The following is a 20682-nucleotide window of genomic DNA, read 5'->3' as shown; positions in this document are numbered from 1 at the left end:
CCAGCCTCCTCTCTAAATCCTGGTGAACGTGTGTCCGGCCGGCTCTGGAGGGGTTTAAGCATCATAGAAAGGTTTGGGTTGGAAGGGACCTCAAAGCCCACCCAGTCCATGGGCAGGGACACCTCCCACCGGATCAGGGTCTCCAAGCCCCATCCAACCTGGCCTTGACCCCCTCCAGGGACCTGGCTTGGGTCCATCTATAGCATGTTGGGAGGTGCATTCTGACTTAACCTCGAGCCAGCCCAAGGTGAGGACCGACACAGGATCTGCCGTTTCTTCTTTCTGGGATATTGATTTTCCCCCTTTTTGCTTTCCTGTTCAGCAAAAGCCAAGAAACCGGAGCCAGCTCCGGGACTTTGCTCAATACGGTAATTGTAGGACACACTCCTGAAAAACCTGTGGATGAGAAGTCGCTGGAGAGGGTGAGCGATGGCCAGAACTGACCCTGGCTGCGAGGAGCCTGTGGAAATCAGGGATGCTGAGCAGGGGCAGCGCGATCCGAGGGGTGCCGGCGCTCCCGAACGATGCCCTGGCCCGGCCGCCGTGCGGGCCAAGTGTTGCAAGAAAAACTGGGTTTTATTTATGCTGTAAACCCAGCACACGAGAGCGGCTGCCAGCTGGCAGGGGATACAGCTGCTCGATTAGAAATGCCACGTGGGTACAAATGAACTCAAACAAAAGGGAAGAGAAATAAAACACAGCCTCTTTCTGCAGAGACGGGGATGCTGAGGAGGCGCCGTCCGTGTTTTATTATAGAAACGCTGCTCAGAGAAGTAGAAGAGATTCCACTGCTGATTAATTACATGATGGAGGTGATTGGGAATGGGCTGGAGTGGATTAAACAGCTCTGGGCTTTGAATGAAGTGGATCTCAGCTCAGCCAGGACGGGGAAATTGGTTTCTTTCCTGCCAGCCTCCGTGCGAGGGGAATTGAGGGGAAACTGTGAAATTTGCTCAGTCTCTGGTCAGAAAGGCTTTCGGGTTCGTTAGGTGCCGCAGCGCAGATGGTTATCGGGGCGCGGGCAGGGAGAACCCCTCGCAGCAGCCGCCCTTGGCCCCCTTCCCCCTGCCCAGCGCCGGCCTAGGGAGCCCCGTCCTGTTGTCAGAAGAGAATGTGCTGTGGAATGGTTTTGAAAATAAAGGTTTTTTAATTACAGACGCGTTGTGAGCCTTCTGGAGGCCATCTGGCCGGAGGAGCGGGCTGGCAGCACCGGCGGAAGGCAGAGCCCAGGGAGGCAGAGGGAGAGGCAGCTCCTGGAAAAGCGCTTTGCTTGTGTTAAGAGCTAAATCCTCTCTATACATTAAGCCGTCCAGGCCAGGCCCGGCACCGTCCATCTCGGCGCTGTGGGGTCCGCTCGGCAGCGTTGGAGACACGGTGCTGCGTGACGTGGGCTTGGAAGGGGCTGGGGCGCTCATCCAGGCCCTGGCAGAGCCACAGCCCGGCCTCCCCGCACAGAGTCACAGAATGGTTTGGGATGGATGGGACCTCAAAGCCCATCCAGCTGCATCCCCTGCCATGGGCAGGGACACCTCCCACTGGATCAGGGGCTCCAAGCCCCATCCAGCCTGGCCTTGAACCCCTCCAGGGATGGGGCAGCCACCCCTGCTCTGGGCAGCCTGGCCCAGGGGCTCCTCACAGGAAAATAAGATCTCATGTCTCTCTCCCCTCTTTCAGCTGAAAACCATTCCCCCTCATCCTATCCCTGCCCTCCCTGATCCAGAGCCCCTCCCCAGCTTTCCTGGAGCCCCTTTCAGCCCTGGAAGGTGCTCTAAGTTCTCCCCAGAGCCTTCTCTTCTCCAGGCTGAACAACCCCAACTCTCTCAGCCTGGCCTCGTACAGGAGCTGCTCCAGCCCTCGGATCATCTCGCAGCCTTCACAGGAGACGTTCAGCAACAGACTCTTCCATACAGAGAGGAGAAATCCAAACCCACCAGCAACCCCTCCTGCTCACACCCCGTGCGGAGCACAGAGCGTTTCCCCTCATGCCAGGTTATAATCCCTGGTGTTGAATGAACGTTATTGGCATCAAATTAACTCCAGTGCCTTTGATCCCCGGTGGGCTCAGCAAGCCCCTGAAACGAGATTTCTGATCCATCTGAGAGCCCAAGCTCCGTTGGCCGTCGCTGCCTTGCACGGGGCGAGTTCACGGGGAAATGAGTTTCTGTGATTATTGTCCTGTGTTTGGCATTACCCGCTCCCATCAACGATGAGAGAGCACAGCCAGCGCCTCATTAAAGGCTGTCATTGTGCTAATTAGATAGGTTTCATACTTAATAACGGAGAACGATTTCATGGCAGTTTCATACAAAAAAAAAGAGGGGAAAAAAGCCATTATAATTTCAGGAAAAGTCCCCGGGGATGTGAAATTATAATTCACAAATCCTCTGCTGCTCTATTAGCAGATCCCACTCTGGAGACTAATTGAGGTGGGATGTCTGGCTTGGCTGATATTCTTTATTATTTGAATGCCTCTTAAAGAATATTTATTAAATATTTTATTGCTCTTAAAACACTTTGAGATCCAGCTCATTCACTTGCAATTTCCTAGTGGCTGCCTGAAGCCTAGGTCACACTGGATTTGTCACCACAAACACCCTGGAAAATCCTATTTCGATGCAAAACACTCTTTGAGGAGGCACTTAAGAGGCAGAGAGAACATAAATACATTTGAAATATGTTTGTCTGGGGCAGTGGTGGAGTCTCCATCCCTGGAGGGGTTCAAAAAGTGTGGCTGCGGCCAAGCCCGCGCTCCAGCTCGTGTCCGTAGCTGTGCCCTTGCCCCTGCCCTTGCCTGCTGCCCCCACCACTCATCACAGCTGAGAACAACACTCATCAACAGCCTTAAAAAGCCCCTGGTGTGGGCACTGAGCTCCCTGGGGCCTCTCTCCATCTCGCACCGTGCTCCTCTCTCCGTGGGCTCAGCCTCCAGCACCAGGTACAGCCGAGACGCGCTCCTGGGGGTGCTACAGGAGCTGCTGCGCTCCCACGGCGCTGCCAGCTCCAGGCTGGGTCCTGGGGTTGTGCCTGGGCAGAGGGAAGCCCTGAGGTGAGCCTAGACTCTCCTGGGGTCAAGGTTGTGCAGGAAAAGCTGTTTCTCTCTTTTAAAGCTCCTTCTCCTCTTTATGGACCCCATGGAAGGGTTGCTGGGAACTGGGAGGGCGGATTTGTTGCAAACAGGGTGATCTATTGCTAAAAGAGGAACACAAAATGCTTGGGAAACAGCGTTTTGGTGTTCAGAGGAGTGAAGAAGGGGGAAAACAATCAGAACAAGGGCTGTGAGGAAGCAAAACAAAAGCCTGCTTACCACTCAGGCTCCTGAAAAAGCGCTGACCGTGGCTGTCAGCTGCTGCCCCGCTCTGCTCTCCTTGTATGGGCAGAACCCGGGCTCCGCGTGTGCCTATATTTAATTTCCAAGTGGGGGAAAAATTCTCCCTCCATGCCTCTACTCCACTGGCCTCTGCTTTGGGAAGTTACAACAGGGATAGAATTGCATGGGTCAAACAAATGATCCTGCTCTTGCATATGAGCCTTTCCTGAACTCAGAGTGAGTGGGACAGGTTTCCGGAACACAACCCTGCACGCCCCGAGCATCTGCTGAGGGGCACGGGGGCAGCTCCCTCTCTGCTGCAGCCCAGCTTGTGGCCTTGGGGCCAGTGCAGCTGCCGGGGCTTTGCCTCGGTCACGTTCAACTCCTAGTTCCAGCGTGGGGACCTGCGCAGCCCTGGGGTGACGAGGCCTGGCCCCTCCGTGGCTGTTTCTACGATTCAAATTGCTCTATGCTTCTATTCCATGATTCCCCCTCAAGTGTTTCTCCCCCTGCCTCTCCCCAAGCTGGGGGAGGCTGACGGGTGTTGGAGTGTTACCTGAAGGCTCTTGGGAACGTGCATGTCCGCAGCGGGACTTTGGCAGGGACCTCCAGCTGCAGCTCCTCTCCCTGCTACGATTTATAACCTCTCCTTGAATGGAAATGCTCCTGGCTGCTCCCCAAACTCCCCGCTCCTGGCTGAGAACAGGCTGGCACGACCTGCACGCACTCCCGGCTCCAGCCCCCGCCAGCCCAGCCTTTCGTGCCCGCTCAGCGGATGCTCCCGTGCTGGAGAAAAGTGGGACTGAGGTCGCCCCGCGACGGAGATGGGATGCCACTTTATTGGGAACTCTTGGAGAGCCAGACAGCGAAGAACCTGGCTCCGTCAAGATGAGGTTTGTACACAACAACAGGAAACAACAATAAACATCGGGTGCAACCTCAACAATGAACTCTTGGAACATCACATCTAGTGTGACCGGTGGGGCTGAGGGAATGGGAGGAGAGGCAGAACCTGCTGAGAACTGGAGGGTGACAAATGTCCATGACAGGGGAATGTGTCCTACTGGTATAACTGGCAGGGGGAGAAGGGATGCTGGAGATGCAGACTGAGGTCAAAAGCCCCACAACTGAAATGCAACAAAGCTGAGGCTCAACACCCAGTGAGCAACTGTTCAAGTCTTATAAATTTAAACTGGTTTCTGTCAACTTAAATAATTAGTGCTTGCAATGAGGGCTTGGAACCCAGCTGAGTGCACACAGGCAGGAATAGATCTCTTTAACAAAACTATATATATATTTGCACACTCATACACACACGCACGCAATGAGCTTTGGGAAGCAATGGGCCTGCAGTGGCCGTGGGGAGCCAGGCTCCGGCACTGCTCACCCCAAAGATGCTACCGATTGGATTCTTTTTGCCAATATCAGTCCCCCAAAGCCTCCCTGCACGGGGCTGCCAGCTGCAGCTCTGACTGCTCTGGAAAACACCGCTTCCACGCAACTGGAGCCCACAGCACGCTTTGCAGAGGACTCCTCTCTCATCTTGGCCTCTCCTAAAGAAGACGTGTTGCTCCTTTGTTGTGAAATGCTTGGCAGACTGAAGAACACTGACAATCTCAGACCCAAACAGCTGTATTGATGTCAAATCTGGACTGGGTGTAGTCTATGGTATCGTGGACTTTCTTGGTCCCCAGTTTGGGTTTCTCGCTGTTGCTTTCCACATTTGGGCACCTCTCTGCTTTGCTGTGATGGTTCTGGATGTTCCCGTGAAGTGGGAAGTAAAATGTCCCCTTGAGTTTGTTTGTCTTTTTGGGTCTCTTAGAAATTTCGAGCTGTTTGTCTTCAGGTGGAAGCCAGCAAGGTTTCTCTTTGAGAAGCCTGTCTCTGTCTGGCCGAACGCTCCTCAGGAACTTCTTGAAGATGTTGGCTGTGAGAGAGAACTTCCTGCAGAGCTCCTGGGATCTGCTCATGGACAGGGATGCCTCGTTCTTCTCCCCCTTCTTATCCAGCTCTGGCAGATCCAACCAGTTCCCAACCAAGTCTGCAAAGATGTTATCCCCCAGGATCAGTGGCTGACGATTCCTGCTCTGGGACAACAGAGAGGATGTCCAGTCGTGGCCATCGTCACACCCCGGGCACTCCCGGCACTCTGGCCACCCCGCAGCCTTGCCCTGGCTGCTGGCTTCAAATGTCCGTGGGCGGACGTGTTCTCCTCTGATGGATGAAGGTCCTTTTGAGCGATAAACATCCTCATCGCAGAGGCTCCTGAAGGAGGAGGGGGTTTCTCTAAGGTGGCCACTCTCTAGGAACACAGTGGGATGGGACAAACCCACCGGCCGTGGCACAGCGCAGGCGTGGGACATGGGGCTGTGCTCCTCCTCCGATGCCTCCCCCTGTGGCCGTTCATCCTGCCGGACGCTGGGGACATCTCTTCTGCTTCGGCAGCACTGGTGCTGCTCGATGCCAGGAACGGTGCTCCGGCTGCCTGAGATGTCCAACTGCTCCAAAGCCGTCTGGACCTGGAGGAGTTTCAGCTCCTGCAGTGCACCCATCATGCAGTTCATCTGCTCGTGCAGCCCGTCCCCGACCTCCTTCATGGAGAGCTGTGAGGGAAGGAAGCAGACATGGGGTCAGTGTCCCCAAAAACCAGGAGAGAGCAGGACAACTTTAACCAAAGAGCAGGAGCTCTGAGCTGAGCAGCTTTCTGAAACATCACCTCTTTCTCCCCACTACGGTTCAGATGCATCCTACCTGTGCTACACCCATTTCATGCAACAGCAATCAGATTTTTCTAGGAGTTTCCCTCTAGGAATAAGAGAAGCTGACAGGAGGAGTGGATTTTTTGACCTGACAACAAAAATAAGTCGTTTGAGTTCCCATTAATTGCTTGGCAGAAACCCAAGGCGAAGAACTGTGAATGGGTTTGGCTGCTGCCAGTTTTAGCCTATTCTTCTGCTTTTGTGTCTTTTGTGCCCTGAAAGCAGGAGTCAGAACAATGAACAGAAGTGCCTTCCGCAGAGAACCTCCTTTCTTTACCTAAAGTGCTAAAGCAAATTAAAACCACTCCACTAAGGATCCCATCGCTAGCTTAGAAGGTCTTCAGATCTCACTGCCCTCACTGCAGGCACTTCGCACTGAAGGATAATCAAAGACATTTCAACGCACTTTAAATTTTGTACAAAACAACCAACAAACTCTAAACTCACTTACATTAAACTCACAATCTCTGATTCCCAGGCTAAGACCTCCAGCAGCAGCTCTGCTTCAGCCCCGAGCCTCGCTGGAAAGACTTAGCTCTCTCTACTAGATTTAAAATTAGCAAGTTGCTTTCCAGAGCTTCTCAACTCCCCCCTCTTCTCTTTTCCCCTGTTGCTTTCTCTCTCTCCTGTAGGATCCAGATCATATTCCCAAAGCGGCACCATAAACAAATGGGCGATACTCTCCAACAGCTGCTGCTTTTTTTCCAGGAGGGAGGGAGAGCGAGGAAGGGGAAGGAGAAGGGGAAGAGCAGCAGGGGCTGGTGGTGCAGACGTGTCACATCCATGCAAGGTGGTTTGTAGAAGAGATTACTGCGGTCTAGGAAAAGCTTCAGCTGTTTAAAGGCAAACTGTTTAAAGGTTCCTCACAAATTTTGTGCAGAGACAGATCTTGAGTTTAGGGTGGAAAAATGACAGATGCATCTTAGGTTTGGAAATGATGATTTTAGAGGTCTTTTCCAACCTTAATGAGTCTATGATTCTAAGCTCAGCTTCACATTAGAAAGCTTTACTTTTTAGCTCTCCATTTTAACTAAATTAGCTCAATTTCTTTCTCTTTTTCCATTTCTGTACCCAAATCTGACTGGTGAGGAAGAGCAGGCATCAAAAAACTAGGTCTTCCATAGCAATCTCAGTCCATAAGCTCACACAGCTCCTCGAAAGTTTCTGACCACAAATCTCTGTTTCAAACCCCCGAACCCTAAACCAGCCAGCAGATACTAACGATTTTTTTCAGAGCTTCACTCCCGAGAAACCTATTTATCTCCTGGAAGGAGCATACAAGCTATGAGGACGCAGAAAATCAGTCTTTACCTTTCTGATTACACCCGCGAGTGCCTCCAGCTACCTGATTTTTTTTATCTCAGCAAAGAACCTCAGGTCCTGCAGCCACACAACGAACGCCGCGCTCCCAGAGCAGCCGAGTGCTTGGGATTCCCGTACAGAAGCTGGGCCATATGCTCCACCGGCCTCAGACAGAACTATCACCTTACCTCTCCAGCTTTGCTGTAATGCCTCTCCTCCTAACCTTTCTTGCCTTATTAATGGAAGTCGGTTTTATCTGGGGCTTTGCAAAAAGCTGGATTTGGAGCCAGCTTGGCCCCTCATTGGCCACTTCCCACCAAATCCCCCGGCTGGCGCCATGCGGTAATCACGGCACAGGGAGTGACGAGGGTCCCGCGCTAATGAGCGGGCTCATCAAGCCCTCAGCATATGCTGGGCGGCTCCGCTGTTCACCTCATTAATTCCATTAACTCCCCTCGATGGGTGGCATCGTTACAACGCAATCCTCATCCAGCAAGATGCTCCCAAGCATTACAATTCTGCAGGCAGAGTCTATCATCAGGTGGTCGTTTCTCACAGGCAGATCCCATTTCACCCCAACAAGAAAAGACTCAAGCCCCAAAAGGTCAGACTCCAGCACTTTTCCTTCCGAACAAACGAGCTGGCTCTGCTAAACCTGGTACCAGCATCAGTCTGGGGAGCCCGAGCCACTGGAGAAGCGGTGGAGATGGTTCCATCCACGGAAATGCTTTTCCGTAAGTGACTATGAGGTCTGGATGCTTCTGCCTGTGCTGAGGGCTGGGCTGAGCAGTCCCTGTCCCAGCAAAGGGGGAGGAAGGGGCACTTGTGGGACAAGACTTGTCTGTCCGGTTTCAGCAACCGACTCTGGGTGGGTCAAATCCTGCCCTCTGGACTCAGCCCTGGTGTCCCTCTGGCAACGTGACTCCTACCATCACCAAGAGGGCTTTAAAGATCCCAAGGCTTTTAACTCTGCTAAACCTTTAGGCTGTGCAAGTTGTAAACCAAAGCAAACAACCACCCCCTTCTCCCCACCCCTGGCTTTATCTTTTGCTCTTCACTGTATCTGTTCAGCCTTTAACAGCTGAAGAGGGGGTGAAACCCACCCAAAGTGCAGTCACTGGCAACCAAATGTTCTGCAGGGGCTTGGACTCCATCCACAAGGGATCACCCTGGGGTACTCATCTTGGAGAGAAAACTCTGGCTGTCTAACAGCCACTCCCTGCTGTCTTTAGCTGAAAGAGGGGAGATTGAGATGAGATCTTAGGGAGAAATGTTTTGCTGTGAGGGTGGGGAGGCCCTGGAACAGGTTGCTGCCCCATCCCTGGAGGGGTTCCAGGCCAGGTTGGATGGGGCTTGGAGTTCAAGGCTGAAGGGACAACAACTGCTAGCTCTTTGGTCACAAGCCTCACGGAGAAGGAACTCCGATTCGGGATGAACCGAAACGCAATTCCAAACGGAGCATGAATGTGACACAAAACCCCAGGGAGCCCTAATGTGACATGGAAAGAGACCCTGACCATGCTTGCTGGGGTTATGCAAGTGACATTGCGTAAGCCAGCCTCTGCAGGGCATCAGGAGATGTTCTGCCTTGGGCATGTTTGTGAGCTGTAAATCCCAAAGCTGTTGCTGAATCAGCCTCGTGCTCAGTTGTGCTGCAGAGCAGAGCGCAGGGGAAACAGCATTTGTTGCAGAACTTCGGGTCCAGCACAGATCTTGTTCCTCAGCGTCTTCCCTCCTCGTACCTGCGGGTCTCTGTGCAAGGTCAGCATCCTAAGGGACTTGGAGCATCTTGTTTGAGATGCTTTGTGCTTCAATGTCAGTGGTTGCTTGGCACCTCTGCTTCCAAGAGAAGCCAAATCAGAACTAAGAGAGCTTTCAGATGTTCAAGTTTATAAACCGGTTAATCAGATGCTGCAAGTTGCATCTCATTATTTTGGGTTCTCCTGTGCAGGGACAGGATTTGGACTTGGTGATCCTTGTGGGTCCCTTCCAACTCAGATGTTCTAGTTCCTGAAATTTCTGCAGTTCTTACGAATTGGCACGAAAAGGTTTTGTCTAATTCTGAAGAAGCCAAGATAAATGCCTTTTACAGTAAGAAAAGCACTCAGTGATGATGCACATGTTCTGCTTCAGTGGCTGGGATGCAGCGTGCGATGCTAAATGCTCCTTTCTCCGGCAGTGAGGCATTACTTCCAGATCAATCCTTCCGTGAAGGCACGAACAAGGCAGCTCTGGCTCAATGCATCTCTACAGCAAAACCTGCTTAAACCACAGCCACCCTGAATGGCAAAATGCAAAAGCTTTCCAAGCACTTGCAAATGATCAAAGAATATTTGATGTGAGCAGGGGGAAACCCAAACAGTGAGCATCTCGAAAACTGGCAGAGTTCAAATATGGTTGGTTTTTTTTTTAACATGGGAAAGGTACCATCCTGAATTGCAAAGACACACAGCGCTCTGTAAGCCATTCCTGCTCAATGATTTCCTCAAAATGCTTATTCCCTGAACTTCCAACCACAAAGGGTTTATAGAGCTTGTAAATCAATGATCTTCCACCAACGATTAACATAGCGGGAGGACAGCTTGCCCCAGGGAACATCCCCTGGAAGTTACTGTCAGTTTATCTAATTCAAGGCCAAGTACCAGAGATGGACAAATAAGGGAGATTTGTCAGGTAAATAAGTAACTTTTTAACCCACTTTGGGGACCAACATTTTCCTCTTGGCATCTACATTCATCAGTTGTGAGAACTCAGTTCCCATTCACCTCTCGAGCCACAGCTGTCTCTATTCCCACCCATCTGCACATCTGGCTTTCCTGGGGCTGCAGAAGATTCGTGACACTGATGGGAGAGCAGGGAAAACCCAGCGAACACAGCCTGGCTTTCAGCTGAGCCCAGGGAACTGAAAAGGTGTTTGTCGGAACAAGGAGGAAGACAGATGTCCGGCTGAGGTAGAAGAACTGCCCAGAGAGGAAGTTATTGCTAAGAGGACAGGAAAGAACAAATGGCAAATAACAGCTCTTAATAATAGTGCTGATGGGCAACAGAGCCAGCAACAAACAATTGGTATTTAAGGAGGATGACATAATAGAGACCAAAATTATTTCAGAGCTGCTGACTGATGATATTGTTGCTGTGTTTTCCTTTGGGTCACTAACGAGATTAATCTTCCACGAGCCTGCAGTTGTGGCTGAGCGTAACTCTGGACCACACTGCATGGTTCAGAGCTGCTTCCCAGCTCAATGTTGCACCTTCCCTTCCCCTGATGGGTGTCAAGGGCTTGCAACCTTCTTTTAGTCTTTGTGTTTTATGCCCTTCAGAAACAGCAGCAGAGAAAATCCAGCAGGCTCCTTCTCAAGCATGACACCGTTACTGGAATAGGACCCAGTGTGAGACAAAGAGTAAAAATAATTGGCTGTAATTTTCACTCAGACAAAATGTTCTATTCCTGCAAGATATTCATAGCAAGAAACATTATCTACCAGGACGTAAATTAATATAAAAAGGGAGTCAGACTCTATCAAACTCATGATTTATGATGAACGTGCAGGGAGAACATTCAAAAGTTTGAGTCAGAGTGGTGGAGGTTGGTTTAAACACCAACTTTAATACTTTTCCTCTGTGAAAAAAAGCAACAGAAAGCCCCGGAACGTCCCAGATTCCTCAAGAAAGACCAAAACATGCAAAGTCAGGTTACAACTCCAGCTAACTCGACTGTGACCCCTCGGCAGTCACAGCCATGCAGGATGACTCTGCCCCATGCCCTCACCAGTCCCTAGCTGGATAATAAGTGATATATTCTCGTTGAAGAGCCCTGAAACCCCAGTCCTGTGACGGGGGTGTGGATGTTGCTACGTATAAATGCAAACAACCCCTGTGTCAGAACGTTGATGGAGGTAATGCCATCTGCAGCAGGAGCCACGGGAATGAAATTCCTCTCTGCTAATCCCCAAGCAAGACATTTCTTGTTAAATCTGATCTTTCAGCTGAGATAACACTCTAAAACTCAGAAAGCAGACATCATATTTCTGTGCACTGGAATGATGTTCCCAGACTCCGAATCCAGATGATAAAGTCAAGAGGACTTTTAGCATGGGTATTAATTGCATTAAAGGCAGAGTTGCAAGCTCTGAGGCACATTTCACAGCTGCCACGGGAAGGACAGATGACAGGAGGGGAGAAGCACAACTCATTCCACTCCTGGCCAGCAAACCACAGCACATCCATCAATCCCCAAGGAGGTGAACAAGGTCTTCTGTATTTTCTGCATACAGAGAGTGAGGTGTGAAGAGCTAGCTTGTCCAAAACAGCTCCCTGGGCTGGGATGAGGAGCTCAGCTTCGGCAATTGGTCCAAGCACAGAGCTGTCTTGGATCCCACGCCCTGCCGGGGCGAATGCCTGTGTCAGCTGAGGCTCTCCTGCCCGTGAAGCATCTGCGTGTGGAAGCTTCTGAATGAATCCCACTCAAAGGGACGCCCCCACATGCCAGAAACTATCAGCTTACAATGGAAAACATGCAATGGGAATAGGAGCTCTCTCATTGACTGAAATGGGACGGCTTCAGCCTTGGGAGCCGTGGCGGAGCTTCCCAGGGGCGATGCCCAGGCCAGTGCAAGCACGCCCGGACCCACGCTCATCGGCGCCTTGGCTGGCAAAGCTCGGCGTGATCTCAGCGTGGGCTGCGTGTCGAAACGCTGGGGCGCAGCAGCAGCCCAAACGAAGCATACAACTATTGAAATATGTCTTTTAATGCACAAAGTGGGAGAAAGAGAAAAATCAGTGCTGGAACCCTCGAATCCCACACTGGTGGGGGATAGAGTTGCACTTGACGATAACCTTTCCTTGGGAACCGGGAGCTGTGCCAACATCCGCTCTTTTGTGAGAAAATCCCCTCCTCAAAACCAGCCAAAGGCTGTTCTACACAGACAAACTAAACAGCGGCTACTTGAATGGCCTTTAATTTTGCCACGTTGCCCTCCGAGCCTGGTTCCTTACACAGGGCACTTTTGTAGCCCCCTCGGCCGCCCTGCAGCCCTCTCGCCCCACCAGAGCTGCTCCTCAGACATAAAGCAACCCAGCGTCTCTCTGAATTCCCAGTGACGCCCTGGACTCCCGTTCAGCTGCGCGCGGGGTGGCTCATTGTCTCACTCTGGCCAAGTCCTTCCCACCGTGGCATGTTTCTCGGTTCTGGTGCATTTAACGCCCGGAGGCAGGACCTGCCCAGCACCGAGAAGAGTGGGAAAGAGACGGGTCAAGAGGTTGGGTTCCCACTCACCACTCCGTGCAGATGGTCCCAGCTGTCTACCACACTGCTTGTCAGGCTTTAAAGAAACATGAATCCATTTTAATTCCACCTAGTTTTGACAATATCAATTTTTTCTAAAAGCCATTATTGCTCGGGATATCATTTATGGTTGTTTTAATGAATACAGTCCTACCTGCACTGAACGCAACCTGCAGCTCGTGGGTGCAAGGAGCCGTCCCCGCCGGCGTGGTGCAGGGCAGAGGGTCCCGCTGCCACCCACGGGCTGTCCCACGCGCCCATGTCACCGCAATGCCAACCCCGCGCTCTGATATTTGTTGTCAAAGTAAGTTTTTAAGTGTAAATAACAAAAATCAGGGGCGGGGTGGGGGCAGAATGTGAGCAGCATAAGCCAAAGGTGAGGTCTGGAGTGTCCCATGGAGGTGACAGCTGCCCCCTCCCAGTTTTCTAAGCCAAGCGTATACAAAAGTCCTTGCCAGGTTAAGGTCTCAGGTTATTAATATAATAAAAATTGTCACCCTTTTACAGTCTCAGTAACAAACTACTGCTCAGATAATGAAACGGATTTGTTCAGAAGACAAAACGCAGCTCTAGGCACCTTACTCTAAGCACACTCTTTTACGCGTTACTCTCCCATCTCTCCTCCTAACTAGTCCAGATTTTAAAGATGCAGACGATAAGGTGCGTGTCCCCATCACACCCAGCGTCAGGACAGTGGCACCCGTCTCCCTTTGTTTTAGTTTGTCTCCCAGCTCCTCCAGGCTGGGGATGCCAGCGGGTTCCCTGTCGCTCTCTGGTGCCTGTTTACCCAGCGCCGAGCGATGCCAGCCTGCGTCCCACAGCTCCATCCCATCCGCAGGAGCGAGACAGGACTGAAACAAAGGTACAAACTGCACCCCCTGCTCCAGCCCTGGGCTCAGAGGGGGCTCCGCTGTCTCTGCACCAACTCGTCGCCTGGAACACAGGTAGGACAACAACGCTTTATATAAACCCGTGATGTAAAGCTCCAGCCGGGATAAATATCAGCCAAAACCAACATCCTATTAAGGTTAATGTTAACCAGCCCCCCGATTAAGGATAAAACTAGGGGTTTTGCGCACTCAAACTTCACCCACCCGTCCCTGCGCTGCCTCTCTGCCCCTTTTGTTCCCATTATCCATCCATGGGAGCCTCCCCGCTCCCAGCCGCCCCCAGGGGGGTCGGAGCCCGGCTTTGGGGAGCGCCCCTTGTCCCTCCGAACCCCCCTCAGCCCCAGAGGAGCCCCGGCAAGTTCGGGGAGCGCGGATCCCACCGGGATCGAGAAGGGACCGGCAGCATCCGAGCATCCTCGCCCCATCCCGGAGCGCGGGGGGCGGCGGGGAGGGACCCCCCGGCTCTCCCGGCGGGATGGGGCCGCCTCCCCAGCCCCCAGCCGCCTCCCCCCGGGGCCGGGACCCCCCAGCCCCCTTACCAGCTCCTGCCGGAGCCGCCGCAGGTGCTGCTCCATCGCCCCGCCGAGCCGGGGGCGGCTCCGGGGGCGGCTCCGGGCCGGGGGGGGGCGGCCCGTGTCCCCGCCTGGATGCGGGGGGCGGGGGGACCGGGCCCCTCCTGGGTGGGGGACACGCACCCCCGGGGCCCCTCCTGGCTTGAAGGGAAGGGGGAGGGTCTGATGTCCCCTCCTGGCTTGGAGGGGGGAACCCACGTCCCTTCCTAGTTGGGGTTGGGGGTGCCGTGTCCCCTCCTGGGTGGGGGACACCCCCCTTTCTCCCCCCTGGCTGGGGTTGGGGGGTCTCGTGTCCTCTCCTGGCTGGATTGAGGGGGTGTCCCGTGTCCCCTCCTGGCTGGGGTTGGGGGTACCATGTCCCCTTCTGGTGGGGGGACATCACCCTCCATGCCCCCCTTTGGCTGGGGCTGGGTGTCCTGTGTCCTCTCCTGGCTGGATTGGGGGAGAATCCATTTCCCCCCATGGCTGAGGAGGGGATGGTGTCCCGTGTCTCCCCCTGGCTGGGGTTGAGGGTCCCATGTCCCCCCTCCCGGCTGGATGGGGGGAGAACCCATGTTCCCTCCTGACTGGGGTGAGGGATCCTGTGTCCCCTCCTGCCTGGAGCAGGGGTAGGGGGGGAAACCCATGTCCCCTCCTGGCTAGATTGTGAGGATCCCATGTCCCACCTCAGCTGAGGAGGGGATGGTGTCCCATGTCCCCCCCTGGCTGGGATTGGGGTCCTGTGTCCCCTCCTGGTTGGATTAGGGGAGAACCTGTGTCCCCTCCTGGCTGGGGTGAGGGGCCCCGTGTCCCCTTGTGGCTTGGAGGAGGGAACCCGTGTCCCCTCCTGGCCAAGGATGCACTGGAAGAGGGGGGAGCACGCCCCTATCTGTCTGGGGTGGCCCATGTCCCCTCCTGGCTGTGGGGCTGGGGGCCCCTTGGCAGGGAGAGGTGGCCCTCATCCCCCTCCTTGCTCTCAGAGGGTCCCATGCCCCCACTTGGCTTTGGGGCCAGGGTGTGATGCGGAGAGGGGTGGCCCATCAAGAAGCTTCTTGCAGCGAAGCCGAACCCAAGCCGGCACTTGGCATCACCAGTAGCGCAGCAGTTGGCGCGGGGAAGGCTCCTTTCTCCCGCAGAGAAGTTTGCTGGTGCCATTTATTTGTGGTGTGGATCCTGCACGCTGCTCTGTGGAGCTGGAGCACCCCACCAAAAGCACGGATTAACCTACATGGCCTTAATCGCGACAAGCGGCAACGCAACCCGGCTGTGGATTTTCCCATTTTGTCCTACCCAGGGCTGCGTTGCTGCGGGAATGTGCATCATTCCTGGCCAAACTGCACGGGGGGGATGCTCCAGGTCCCCCCAGAAGGTGCCAGCGCTGCAGGCACTGAAATTCCACAGGCTTGTTTAGGTTGGAAATGACCTTTAAGATCATCAAGTCCAACCCTAAACCTCATGCTGCCAACCCCACCACTAGACCATGTCCCTAAGCAAACCGTGGCCCCTTTGGACACGACTGTCCCGTTAGCAAATGTCCTTTGTCAGGCACAGCTCATGTTAGAGAGCTGCCAGAAACAGGTGTCGAAAATCCTTAGCGTGGATTTCTTTTCAGAGCAACAGTTTCTTTTCCTCGCTGTGTTTTACAAGCAGCCTTTCAGCTGTTGGGAGCCTACAAATGCAGCAGTGACTGGAAACTTCCCAGGTAGAAGGCGGCACTGACGGAGCCGCAGACGCGCTCCTCTGCGGGCAGGATTTTGTACCTCGGACCAGCAGCCTTTGTCACTGCTTGTCACCACGGGAAATTAAACAGGTGGACAGAGGGGCCAGGAAAAAAGCACGAGCACTTTTGAATTATCAAACTTCAGCATTGCATTATTTGAAAGAGTTTGCGTTTTTCAGCATTTCTAATATAACTGTATATATATTATTCTCAGCTTATATGCACAATGTGTTGGATGGGGCTTGGAGCCCCTGATCCCGTGGGAGGTGTCCCTGCCCATGGCAGGGGTAGAACTGGATGGGCTTTGAGATCCCTTCCAACCCAACCCATTCCATGATTCTATGAATGTGTTTGTAAGATGCTAAATGCTGAGGTCCCCGTGATGAGTCAGTAAGGTTTATCTGAATCGTTCTGCAGTGGTAAAGAACTTGATAGGATGAGAAATGCTACTCTGAGTTTTCAAATTGGGATGAAAAAGCTAATTACTTGCTTTTTGCTATAAATCAAAGACTGGCTAAAATCTTTGCCTTTCCATGTCTTTAGTGTTTGAAGGAAACCATTGTCTATAGCTGGTAATAGGGTTTTGTTTCTTTATTTGTTTGTAGAAATCCTGTGTGTTTTTGAAAGCTGACCTTTGTGTCCAAATCCAATTGAAATAAGAAATACCGAGCTGCCCTTTTCCTGTGTGTTTGGGAAACACTCTAGCGTGAACATTTATTGATCCTTCCAGCACCTCTTTTATTAGTGCTCAAAATTTCCCATCTCTCCTCATTTCAGGGTTTCCATTCCCTGTCCTTTAAGGACGCATGGAAGCTGCATCTCTCCTCAAGGAACGTGGAGCAGTGAAGGTGTTAACATATTAAAGAAATGACCTTATAAAACAGTTAATCACTTCCAGCGGGGCAGGCTATGATGTGAGCGGGATACCTGCCAGTCTTGAGTCTTCCTTAAAGTCTAAACCAAGGAGCGCTGCTATGATTTTTCCATGAAATCTGGCCGGCTTTGCTGGCCAGCTGGTGTTCCCCCCGGCCCGGGTTTTGGGTCTGTCTGTCCCCAGCCCGCCCGAGCGTGTCGGGTGTCAGATGGTGGGGCTGAACAGCCAGGCAGTGGTAAGAAATCAGAAGGATGGCACCATGTGGAGGCTACATGCTGAAACGCTACCTTTGCCAATTATTAATCGTACAGTGAATGACCCTTTCCTCAGACAAGAATCCAGGATTTTGGGTTGCTTGGGTGACTCAAAACCTTTATTGCTTTTCTGCTACTGGTCACAGAATCATATCAAAGAGTGACCTGAGTTGGAAGGGACCCGCAAGGATCATCGAGTCCGACTTCTATCCCTGCATACGACAACCCTAAGATTCACACCACGTGTCTGAGGGCATTGGCCAAATGCTTCTGGACGCAGTCAGGCTACTGTGGTGCTGTGCTCTTATAAACTGGTGTATTAGCTCGGTTCCAGAGAGCAATATGCAGATGCTACTTCTTCCCTGTGGCACAGCACCAAGGCTGAAGCATGATGGCTTTTTCTCTTCACATTTATAACACAGGGACCTAGGTTCATCTGGTTTGTGCTCAAAACTGATTGTTAAACTTGATTTATCCAAGCCAGCTTTGAACAACAGCATTTTTAGATATTGTTGTACACTTGGCGAGGAATAAGTTAAGAGGAGGCATCAAGAGGGAACGACTTCTGTTCTCCTGGTGTTACCATGTCCAGACAAAGCAGACTGCTGATGAGCACTATGGCTTTGGCATCATGACAAACTGCATGAACTCAGACTCAGGACTATCCCACGCACAGGATGCTCTCTCCAATGTTTTCTTTACATTACCATTTTTTAAAAATCATATATTCCTAAGTTTGTTTTAACTGATGCTTTTTCACAGCATTTTGACTATTGCAGTACAAGAGAGAGAGAAGATAAACACGGTAGTTTGAAGCATCAAATCTAAGTTAAACAGTATTCTATTTTCCAGCACGTCTAGCATTTAGGAGGCCAATTGCAACTGGCAGGTGCTGCGGTCCAGAAAGCTCCCGTAACACTTGCAGGACACTGAACAGCATGATCTGCTAGCAAATGAACAGAAAGAGTTTTCCGCCTCCGTTTGTCTCTGTTTAAAGTCATCTTTTTGATCAGTTTTTCAGCCTCCGGGGCTGCTTGTGTCCCATGAGGCTGATAAAGGAGTTCATGAGCACAGAATAAAGAAAAGATCAGAATATTCATGTGCTCCAAACTGCTGGGAACTTGCAAAAGAAGAGAAAAATCTGAACTATTTTCTCAGCAGGATTTCCTTACTAAGCAGCCTTTTTTCTCTTCCGTGTAGGCAACTGGTTCACAGCAGCATCGAGACTTCGTGCCAGGCTCTGCGCTCCTTCCACTCAGCCGTGGTGGAAACCGCGAGCAGATGGTGCAGTACAGTGGAAAATCAGGTCTCTGAGAATAGAACACCCCTAAGCAGAAATCTACATGCTTTATTGCAGGATAAAATGAAAAACTGAGATCTTTGGGCAAAAAATAGAACACGCTTTGGAGTGGCGTATTCCTCACTCTTTCCCATCTGAGAAAGCATCCATCCCGTCACAGCTGAAGGCTCATCTCATTTGTTGTCTTTCAGTTCATTGATCTGGTTTCTCGGGGCTTCCACGTGACCGTTCTTTGCTGAACCAACAAGCGTGGTTATCACTGAGTTTTCTTTCATTTTTACTTCCTTGCAGATCTTTCCGATTCTCTGCCCGCTTCGGCCACAGCGTGACCTGAATTGCATCTATCTTTGTTTAAAGCCACTGGGGCATAAACATCCACATAAAATAAGTAAGAATATGATGTCAGAACTTGAATTCTGTTTTTTTGTTTGTGCATAAAGAGATTAATTACCCCTGAAAATGCGACCATTTCTTCCACTAAGCTGAATTTATTTTATAGAGTCTCTGCATTTGTGGCCTTTGAAGTTCCCGACGTGCCCCTACCTCACTGTGCTCCTATCTCAACACTAAAACTTTTAACTCTGCTCCAGCCAAACTCCAGTTCCTGATATTCCTCTGCTTTCACTGGAGAGCCAGGAATAAGTACCAGGGTAAGGAAATCTTGTGCATTTGCTGTGCTGCCTCGTGTTTAAAGAACTATTGGATTACATCTCGGCTGGCTGCGTTTTGGTGACCTAGATCCTGCTCATACTAAAATAGCTGAAAAATAATTTCGCAAACCCTGGTATAAAAGCATAGCTAAGATTAAAATGGGCTGATATTTATTTATCTTCGGGAAAAAGACAGAAGTGAACTACTGGCTTTTCTCACTGATATATATATATACTGATACCCTGAGCTCTGCTTTCTTTTTATCTATCACTGCATCTGCAGTGACTCCCCTGTATCCTTTAGATTCCACTTGAAATCCATGGAGTGATACCCCATCATCATCATCACCACCATCATCATTTATAACAACTCCATGCACTGAGCTTGCTGGGAAAACATCCAAGATTTTGCCAATTACTAAAGCCACAAAGATGATTCTGCTGCCTCGGAGTTGCTGCTCCTTGGTAATTTGCCATCTAGCTTTTTCTTCTAAAGAGAAAGTGAACTCACAGGGTGCTTGGGGTCGATTTTTGGTGGTTGATATGAAGTCACTGTCTATGCTGCTGTCAATGGCCCTTTCACTGTAATGTGCTTTACTGTACAGAGGACAAACACTGTTTCCATGGCAGTGTAAACACAAATACACAGCACTCCGGAGTGAGTCACAGGTGCTGCAGGGAACGAAGAAAGTTCACTGTCTCAATCTGAACTCATCTGGAAGAGGAGGATAGGATTATCTCACTTTAAAAATATTTTATAAATATGATGTAAATCAAGATTTGTTCTGAATAAGTCCATGTCTGGGCAGATATAGAAGACAAATCCTTGGAAGCTAAAGGAATAATCCAAGGCAGGTTCTTGTTTACCTATTCTGCCTGCAGAGTATTCGGCTCAATTGCCCAGATTTCCAAAGGCTGCTTTGAGCAGGAATACTTCCTTTTGACCTTACTGCCAGCAAAACCAAAGCAATGTCACGGCAAAGCTGCAGATTCCTCTTGGCTGGGCTGACATGTGAATGTTAACAATGGGAATTCAGCACCTGAGAGTCACAAAGGTAGAACAGAGCCTGAAGGCTGAGGATGGGGCTATTTGTACTCAAGAAAGAGCACACAACATACAGTTTGGAACCAAGTTAGCAGCAGTAGGAGTTGGGATCAGCTGTGGGAACAAGGGTTAAGGGAGAAACAAACTTTTATTACATCAACTGATACAGCTATGGGTGCTTGACTTAAACCTGCCACAGCCTCATGGGTGAGGGCCAGAATCAAAAGGAGAGGGACAATGTATCTGCCGGTCGTGGTGACCAAGGGTGTCTTGGCACACAGACATTGAGATGGTTTGGAATCCTCCCTCCTGTATCTGATGGAAAATTAAATGAATCCCTACAAACGGCAGCATCTTTCTGAGTGACGGTGATGGGTCTGGGCATCTCATTAACAACACACCACGGCCAGCAACGTCTGCCTCCAGATCACATCGGGTGTCATGCGTGCTGCCTCAGGGACAAAAGGAATATGTGAGGAAAACAGAGGGGGAGCCGTGAATGGCGCTGGCTGGTTTGGGCTGTTTCATCACCTTTTCCCTGCCCTTCCCCCATGGGAACAGTCACTTCTGACTGCTCTGCGCTGTCTGTTTAAATCACATCAATTTAAAAGGGTTACGCGAGGCTGTATTTCATCAACCATTTGCTGCAACCAGGTGTCTCACTCCGTCTCCTTTCCCAGATTTATCCAGAGGTAATTATCTCCTGTTGGACAGGCGTTTCCCCTTGGGGACCAGCAAGGATATCC

General features: G+C 51.3%; 2 protein-coding genes and 1 long non-coding RNA gene across 7 annotated transcripts in view; 1 reads left to right on the top strand and 2 right to left on the bottom strand.

The window, feature by feature from the left end:
* WDR77 (WD repeat domain 77) overlaps positions 1 to 20682 on the bottom strand; it is a 199523-nt gene that overhangs the window by 80466 nt on the left and 98375 nt on the right. The gene's annotated exons all lie outside the window — the stretch shown is intronic.
* On the bottom strand, positions 4683 to 14150 carry INKA2 (inka box actin regulator 2). Of its 5 annotated transcripts, none has more exons than XM_069875907.1 (2): positions 14082 to 14150; positions 4683 to 5910 (listed from the first exon to the last, which is right to left on the bottom strand). In XM_069875907.1, exons 1-2 carry the CDS (start codon positions 14115 to 14117, stop codon positions 4924 to 4926), a joined length of 1023 nt encoding a protein of 340 aa, XP_069732008.1. In that variant the 5' UTR covers positions 14118 to 14150; the 3' UTR covers positions 4683 to 4923. The 5 variants fall into 5 exon arrangements, with proteins under 5 accessions (XP_069732008.1, XP_069732011.1, XP_069732012.1 ...); XM_069875910.1 differs by lacking the exon at positions 14082 to 14150 and adding an exon at positions 7557 to 7941; XM_069875911.1 differs by lacking the exon at positions 14082 to 14150 and adding an exon at positions 7378 to 7489.
* LOC138730580 (uncharacterized) lies at positions 16146 to 18258 on the top strand. The gene is made up of 3 exons (XR_011339046.1): positions 16146 to 16727; positions 17803 to 18041; positions 18142 to 18258. It is a non-coding gene; the product is annotated as an uncharacterized lncRNA (long non-coding RNA).

This window comes from Phaenicophaeus curvirostris, chromosome 24 (genome assembly GCF_032191515.1).
Source record: "Phaenicophaeus curvirostris isolate KB17595 chromosome 24, BPBGC_Pcur_1.0, whole genome shotgun sequence".
NCBI classification, from domain to species: domain Eukaryota; kingdom Metazoa; phylum Chordata; class Aves; order Cuculiformes; family Cuculidae; genus Phaenicophaeus; species Phaenicophaeus curvirostris.
The sequence above is the reverse complement of the archived record's forward strand: the minus strand, read 5'-3'. Positions and strand labels throughout refer to the sequence as shown.